At 43.5% G+C, this 8,687-nt stretch overlaps 1 protein-coding gene across 2 annotated transcripts; it reads left to right on the top strand.

Annotated features, from left to right (window-relative positions):
- The first annotated feature begins 338 nt into the window (after positions 1-338).
- Positions 339-7,134, top strand: LOC123149139 (myb family transcription factor MPH1-like). Of its 2 annotated transcripts, none has more exons than XM_044568671.1 (6): positions 339-917; positions 1,022-2,617; positions 3,297-5,164; positions 5,832-6,108; positions 6,204-6,285; positions 6,679-7,134. In XM_044568671.1, the coding sequence occupies exons 3-6, from the start codon at positions 5,041-5,043 to the stop codon at positions 6,943-6,945; spliced, it is 750 nt and encodes a 249-aa protein (XP_044424606.1). In that variant the 5' UTR covers positions 339-917; positions 1,022-2,617; positions 3,297-5,040; the 3' UTR covers positions 6,946-7,134. The 2 variants fall into 2 exon arrangements, with proteins under 2 accessions (XP_044424606.1, XP_044424605.1); XM_044568670.1 differs by having other exon boundaries at positions 339-1,743; positions 2,369-2,617.
- Positions 7,135-8,687: the final 1,553 nt, after the last annotated feature.

Raw genomic sequence — 8,687 nt, 5'->3', positions numbered from 1 at the left:
AACAGGTGCACATTTGTCATGGTTGAATTTCTTTTATTATTGAAAACCTAATATTAGAAGTGTATACCGAGAGTCATGGTTAGAAGTTGAATGCTAAGGGATGAAATAATTAATTTTGGGTTATAATAAATCAAATCAAATGTGATGATTTTTTCTCTTGTTGCAACGTACGGGCCCTTTTGCTAGTATATATATATATATATATATATATATATATATATATATATATATATATATATTATTAGATAGATAAAGCACGGATTGAGTCTGGGGATTCACCGTCGCGGCGTTTTTACAAATAGGTCTTCCTATTTTATAGAAATTGCACCCGCAGTCCCTCGTAAGTCAGACCCGAACCGGTACTGAAGAGAGAGAAGAAAAAAAAACCGACCGCCCCGCACGACCCTGCCTCGTCGATCTCATCTCCACCTCCATCCCCAAACGACGGCGATGATCGAGGGCGCCGCCCCAGCTCCTGGCTGACGGATTCGCCGGCTCCCCGCTCCTTGGGGCCAGCCCCTCCCACAGCGATGATGGAGGGCGCCGCCCAGTTCCCGGCCGAGATACGCCGGCTCCCCTCTTCTCGGGGCCAGCCCCTCCCCCGTGCCGGGTCGAGCCTCGGCTTGGAGGCCCTTGGGGCTGCCGTCGGTGCGGGAGTCCCGCGCGGCCATGCGGGCTGGGGACCGAGCGGCGGGCCGGCCACCTGTGCCCTGTCCGCCCTGCTGCTGAGCCATCCTTGTACCGTTGCACACATCTTCGCACCACGCGGCCAGCCTCTGGTGCGCACCTCTGCTTTTACTAGCCGCGAACCACGAGCATCACCTGTTTGGTGTTGCGCCTACGAGCGTGTTGGAGAAATCTGTGTCCAGAGGGTGGCGAAGATTGATGCGGAGAGGAAGACGATGGCGACAGAGAGCGTGTGTACTCCAGCCTGTTGGATTTATCACAGATGCCCCACTAATTTGGCTTGATGTACAATGTCAGATTCAAGAAAAAATGTGTTTTCTATGTTCTACTATAGATCACCAGACTGCGTTGTATGGAGCGGAACAGAACCAACTGGTCTGCATCTCCTTCAATGGCACCCTGCATCTCTATCAATAGCACTCTGCAGCAAGCTTGCTTTCTCTACATCTACCATCAACTACCATGCAGCAAGTTCAGTTTGATGTTAAGAGGAGGCGTTACAGGTATTTTTTAGGGCACCCCATGTTAGTCAATGGATTTTGTTTATGTTTCTGGTGGAGATGATTCGGGTGAAGTAATGTTTGTTTCTTATGAATAAACTAAGCGATGAATTTAAGATTACTTGCCTGGTATATCTAATTGTAATGTGTATCATGCTCAAGCAAAGGTATGATGACTGACTACTGATATTTCCTAATACATTTGTATTTTTTGTTTTACTAACTTTCAGATTTTTCAAAATCATGATTATTACATAGTGTGTATAATCTTTTCTTGCTAGCTCTGTACTACGATTTTGAGGAATCTGCCAATGCAAAAATAAGATAGTTGTATGTAGTACTCCATCCGTCCGGAAATACTTGTCATCAAAATGGATAAAAGGAGATGTATTAGACGTATTTTAATTCTAGATACATTCCTTTTTGTCCATTTTGATGACAAGTATTTCCGGACGGAGGGAGTAGTTATGTTATACAGGTTCTGTTTGATGTGTTTCGGAAGGGAGAGATCGATGATTTTGGAATATAAAGCTTCATATGATTTTTTTCCTCCAAGGTAACCATGGGATCCATATTTTTTTAGGTTTGTCTCTAATATTATGTATGCTCTTCCCATTGAAGTTTCAATACTTGGGTTTTAGAGCTGCACTTATAGACTTCAATTGGTTTGTACTATATATAATTATAAATCATGTAATTATTTTATTTGCTTCCCGTTCGTTTCATGTATTTTCCCTTTTGTTTTTACTATGACAAGCTCACAAAGAGTGTGTATTGAAAGGGAAAGTAATTTGGTATGTGAGGCCGTTTGAATGCACCTGTTTCTTGCTGTTGTATGTTGTATTGTACCTGTTTCTTAGATGAAAATAAGATTGGCGACATATATATATATATTCTGCTGAACATGCATCCCTCTGGCAGCATTTTAGAAATATAAATATGTTCAGTTGTTATCTTATCAAGTTAACCCCTTGTAAGTATAAATTGTGGAGGATAGCTCATTGTTCAACGTCGAAAGATAGGTCCTATAGTTAGGCTCAACCTGAACAATAATATATCTAGCATTAGTAGAAACAAACTAAAAAAGTGATACAAATTTATTTCAATTCATATTTTCTACATTTCTTTCGGATGTTTGATGATATATCTGAACTTATCCATAAACCTACCTTTGATGTTAGGCTCAATTATTCCTAAATTTGGTGTTGACTATCCCACGATTTCAAGCTGACTATCCCACGAGACAATTTCTCGACCCAGCCAACAATGGTTCATAGAATTTGGGTGTATTCTCCCGTTGCAACGCACGGGCACCTTTACTATATGTCGAGTTATGGTTTCATGATAAACGGAGCACGCACCAAATTTTGATGAATTGCTTGAAGAAAATGCATCGGGTCTTTTCTTGCGTCCTTCAAGTCTTCAACCAGGTAAAATAAATCCTGGTATTGTTTTTCTTCTTGCATAACTTATCTAATCTCCCAACAGATTTTTTGGGTTAGTGTGGTTGTTAGTCTTACTTTTAGCCATGGCTATGAAATTTTGTTGAGAAGTAGGCAAACATAAAAGTTGTTGTTTGTTGAATGAATTTGCGCTGTATCTCTTTTATTCCTAAAACAGTTAGTCAGAAAGATCTTTCACACTGGTGTGATACTATTATTTCTACCCAAGCTCTAATATTTTTAGTGCCAAGCAAATTTGATGCATCCGAACTATGACACATCTCTCTATACTGAAACTGTGGTTGTATTGTTTGTCATCTGAAAACCACACTCAAGTATACATTATGGGACATAATGCCCAGAAAATAATCACCAGGCATGGATATCACTCTTGACCTACAGAGTACAACATTGAATAATTTTTTGGTTTTCTGAAGGTACAACTCAGTATTATTTTTATCATATATAGATAGAACAAAGGCCACAAGAGCTGATTTTGTGCACCTTGCTGCATGGGCACCCACTTGATTAAGATATTCGAAGTGTGAGCTTTTAGAATTTCAAATAACAAGTCAGATTCTCATTATTAACCTGTGTTCACATTCTAATGTTTTTTGACTCTGACAGATTGTCTTTGTTTCATAAACTGTTGTTGTTATGTATGCAGGATACATTTCTAGAGCTAAAATTTCAGGGCATCAAGAAGTAATTAACTATGCTTCAAGTAAGGAAGTTATTTGGTATAACTATTTTGAGGACTAAATTACTAGCTTAATGTTTAGAAGTTACGAAAAGGTGCTATAGCACCCGGGAGTCCCGGCACCCCCTTGTCTTAGTCCGTTCAGCAATTTTAATATTCGTGACGTGGCCTAGCCAGCAGCTGGCCTTGTGTGGTGTCAGGTTGATTAACTAGGCAATTTGCCGAGACAAGAGGGCCCGTCCTAGTGTGTAGCAGGCAGAGTAGGCCTGCAGGAGAGATTCCGACCCGTGAGGGGAACAGTGGTCGGTAACTTTTTTTTTCAATGGAGTAGCACAGCTTTTACTTTTGAGGGAGAGGAGGCTGCATGTGACTTCAGATGTTAAGAGAGACAAAAATAAAAGAGTTTACCGATGTGTGACTGTGAGAAATGAGAGTGATATTTTTTTAGTATAGATGACAAAGAGAAGGTGTGAAAGAACTTGTTCAGCGTAATTGCTTATGTCTGACATAAGTTGGAGAGAGTGGGTGAGCAGGAAAAACTTTGTGAGAGCGACACTGTGCATGCATGCATGTGATGTGACTATGTGAAAAAAACTTTATATCAGGCTAAATAATGTGAGAGTATGACAGGAAGGATAGAGATGTGCAGGGCAGCAACAGGTTCACGTGCGAGCTCTGTAAAAGGTGTCACCTCGACGTCTCTCTGCGCTTAATGAGGCATCTGAACTGCTAATAGATTTCTTGGCTACAATGAAGCGCACAAATCTCAATGCACCATATTCTGAATGTATGGTAGGGATAAGGGGGTGTCTAGGCACCCGGGATCTAAAATCCCACTCTCTTAGAAGTTATGTGGCATGTGCGTACACGAAGACCTGATGCATCAAAGCTCGGTGTGGACACACCTCTTCTTACAGGAGAGGTTTGTCTACAAATTATCCGAGCTTCAATTTCCACAATAAAACACATGTTTTTATTTATCATGGTTTCTTCTCTTACATAACTAAACATTTTACAGATGTTGATTTTTCATTTCCTTCCAACGCCATTAAATCCCAGTCTTATCTAATTTGAAATGTCTCCAGCGTGTGTGATGTATCCCTCCCCTCAGCTTTTGGAGGAACATGGTGCTATTTGGTGCTTTTGTTTGTGGAAAAAATGTCATTAGTCAGCCACTTTCTAAGATGGTCACCTGACTGCTCTGTTGTCATGGATGTGGGAAAACCTTTGTCTATAGTATTTTCTTCGTACCATCTCTATACCGTCTATTCAGTTTGAAAATATACGTGGTACTCTAATTCTGAAGCTCTGCTTTATGTGGGATGTGGGGAAAGAGGAAATGAGATGTCTGATGTTCAATGGGCAAAGCCCAAAAAATAGTGCAAAATAAATTACAAATGAAATATAATATTCCAACAAAATGTTCATCACCATCAAAATGATTCCATCAAAAATGTCCTCTCTCTCTCTCTCTCTCTCTCTCCGATTTACACATTCCATCGGCCCTATATAGTACGGTTGTACTTCAAAAATAGTACTCCAGCTTAGAGTTCATCATAGTTTGGCCAGACCAAAACTCTCTCTCTCCACATATATATACTGGAACTCGATTCTGTTGATCCTTGCATCATCGGCTGTGTGTTTACCAGAAGCTTGTGATCAAGTTGAAGGGATATAGCTCTAGCAGCAGGGAGAGATCGATCGATAAAGCATGAGAGGGTTCGAGAGGAGAGGCGTCGGGCAGTACAACCGGTCGGACGAGCCGCGGATGCGGTGGACGGAGGAGCTTCACCGGCAGTTCATCGAGGCCGTGGACTGCCTCGGCGGCCAGGACGGTCAGTTCATGCTTCTTGCTGCTCAGATATATATCATGTAGATCTCTCTCATCTCGGCCACATACATGGCGTTCGGCTAATTGCGCATTTTATAGCATGAAAAGTTGGTGATTCCGTTGATTTTCACTGCCGGGCGATCGATCTATTCAAAATTTCGTGTGTGTTTTTAGTGTGGATCGATTAAGGGTAGTCTTCTCTCATTTAGTACTTGCTTTAGTCTTGTGGTTGGTTAATTAGGCCAGAATTGGTTCAAGTTCATCATGGAAGTATAAGGAAAGACAGAAAACCCCACGTGATATGCATGCATGATGAACAAGATGAGATTCCCCCTCCTTTATTTGCTGCCAATGAATTATTTGCTGCTCAAGTACGTCACTAATTAATTGTGCAAATGATGTTTAACACCTTTGTCGTCGTAATCTATACGATGTTACTTTAGCAATAAATGGCAGCTCTCCTGTCATTTCGTCCAAAGAAAAATCTTTGGGTTAACCTTTCCTCACCTATAGCACACCATAATATAATTCGAAAGCGTGTGTATCCTTAATCCGGCATCGATCATGTTAGCTCTCTCGATCCGAATTTTAACCAAGAGTAGCATTTATTTCTTAACGTACGTACGGCTGGTCTGGTGTTGACACTCTTCACATATCTGAATCGTCTGCAGAGGCAACGCCAAAGCGAATTCTTCAGCTGATGGGCGCCAAGGGAGTCAGCATATCTCACGTCAAGAGCCATCTCCAGATGTACAGATCAAGCTCTAGCAACACCAACAGCAACGGTGGTCCACCCAATGCGTCCGTGGATCGCCGCTGGGGTCACCGTGCCATCGACACGTCGTGGAATGGCCATGGGAACGATATGGCGGCGGCTTCGGGCAGAATCGACGCTTCTTCTTGCACCGTGCCTCCCCACGGCCACCGCTCGTCGCCGCCGTACCAAATGTGAGCACCAAAAATGGTTGCTAATTCAGTTCTTTAACTGTAGTTAGTGTTTGTATGTGTAACCGAGTTGTTAATCAAACGTACTGGTTGTGCAGTCCGTCGATCGAAGAGGTTCTCAAGAGCTGGGAGCAGAGTAGAGGGCGGCTGCCATGGAACTCCATCATGCCATCAGAGAAGGTATAAGTACTAGCAATGAAGTGTTTCTTTTTGTCTTGTTAGCTAGAGAAAAGCATGAGTAAACGTATACGTATAAAAACCTATGAACAAATCCAGAGGAAGCAAAGATTACGCAAATAAACTACTACATTTTTATAAAAACCTAGGATTACTCATCGTCTAGCCAGGATCAAAACGTTCATACATGCATGTGCTATACGTTGCCTAGCTAGAACCTAGAAGCTTCATTTCGTTAGTAGTAGTTCGTTAGGTGGCAGGCACCAGACCTCTGCCTAACTACTACCATGGCATAACACACACGGTGCCGTGTATTGACCACCCAGTCTCCAGTTCTGTTGTAATATCAGCACTGGAAAAATATTAATCCGCCTGACATGGATAATGTTATTGCAGGCGACCAGCTGGGCACGTCACGCTGACAGCAGAACACGTCAGAAGAGTCAGCAGCCGACGGCAGGATGTGACCTGACGCTGTCGATCGGCCGGTGCAAGGAGGAGGCCATGGTCGTGAGCAGCGACGCCGACGTCTCGAGCACGACCACCGAAGAGTCTGCGGCCGTGCCGACGAGGGATCGAGGAGCCGACGACCGCCACTCAGACACCGCTGGTCTGAACCTTGACCTGAACCTCGACCTCACTGTCTCAACTTCTTGGCTCTGATGTGATCGATGGCCCCCTGTGTAAATATATAGAGATGCATCTTTGTATGTAGAGTTACTCACATTTGTAGGTCCTCATATAGCTATCACTGTACCATAGATCACGTAGAGTAGTGTAGTTGTAGTAAAATTGTGAGGTTTCTTGCTAGCCATATGAGTTTCCTTTGACAGTACGGTTTCTACTGTTTTAGCGGCCTATACATGCATGGTTTGAGCCTTTGTATGTACGTACATCACATAGTATATGTATATATGGTTCATTTTTCTATATGCACATTACATTACATACATAACATGTTTTAAAGTTAGGGGGCACTGTACGCTATATGCTAGGCTGTTTTCTTTCTTCCACCCGAAGAAAGAAGGTGATCTCACGAGCAGCCGCCGCTAGGAGAGTTCTTCCGCCGCTGTCCTCCGGCGGCTCCCCTCCGCCGACGACCTCGGTCGTCAATGGTGAGGGGGGTCGCCGGATTCATGTGTGTGGACCGTTTTTAGGCCTTTGTAGTCTAGGGTTTTAGGTTGTTCGTCGTCCTGCCTTCGGCGGCAACGATGACAACGCTAAAAAAAGATTTTTCAGATCCTTCCCCCGATAAGGCGATCGGCCCTATGGTTGGGGATGGATTTAGAAACCGGTATGTTCAAGTAAGGATGGCGTGACGGCGGCGGCATCCTCGTGATGGACCTGTGTCCTCGGACTCCGCCGTTGTGACGACATTTGCTCCAGCGTCGACGCAGAGTTTGGGTGCTAGTTTAGGAGCGGACGACGACATCTGGAAGATGGTGGATCATGTGCTGGGTTTGTGGTTCATAAATGGCAGGTATGGTTTCCTCCTCCAATGCCTTAGTCATTGATACGTCTCCGTCGTATCTACTTTTTCAAACACTTTTGCCCTTATTTTGGACTTTAATTTGTATGATTTGAATGGAACTAACCTGGACTGACGCTGTTTTCAGCAGAATTGCCATGATGTTGTTTTATGTGCAGAAAACAAATATTCTCGGAATGACCTGAAACTCCACGGAACATCTTAGAAAAAACAATAAAAAATCCTCGTCAAAGATGAAGACCAGGGGGCCCACACCCTTCTCACGAGGGTGGGGGGCGCCCCCCCCCCTAGGGCACGCCCCCCTACCTCGTGTGCCCTCTGGAAACCCTCCGACGCCAACTCCAACTCTATATATTTGCTTTTGGAGAGAAAAAAATCAAAGAGAAGAAATCATCGCGTTTTACGATACGGAGCCGCCGCCAAGCCCTAAAACCTCTCGAGAGGGCTGCTCTGGAGTCCGTTCGGGGCTTCGGAGAGGGGGATTCATCGTCGTCGTCATCATCATCAACCATCCTCCATCATCAATTTCATGATACTCACCGCCGTGCGTGAGTAATTCCATCGTAGGCTTGCTGGACGGTGATGGGTTGGATGAGATTTATCATGTAATCGAGTTAGTTTTGTTAGGGTTTGATCCCTAGTATCCACTATGTTCTGAGATTGATGTTGCTATGACTTTGCTATGCTTAATGCTTGTCACTAGGGCCCGAGTGCCATGATTTAAGATCTGAACCTATTATGTTTCCATGAATATATGTGAGTTCTTGATCCTATCTTGCAAGTCTATAGTCACCTACTATGTGTTATGATCCGGCAATCTCGAAGTGACAATAATCGGGACCACTCCCGGTGATGACCATAGTTTGAGGAGTTCATGTATTCACTATGTGCTAATGCTTTGTTCCGGTTCTCTATT

This window comes from Triticum aestivum, chromosome 7A (assembly GCF_018294505.1).
Source record: "Triticum aestivum cultivar Chinese Spring chromosome 7A, IWGSC CS RefSeq v2.1, whole genome shotgun sequence".
Classification (NCBI taxonomy): Eukaryota; Viridiplantae; Streptophyta; class Magnoliopsida; order Poales; family Poaceae; genus Triticum; species Triticum aestivum.
The sequence above is the reverse complement of the archived record's forward strand: the minus strand, read 5'-3'. Positions and strand labels throughout refer to the sequence as shown.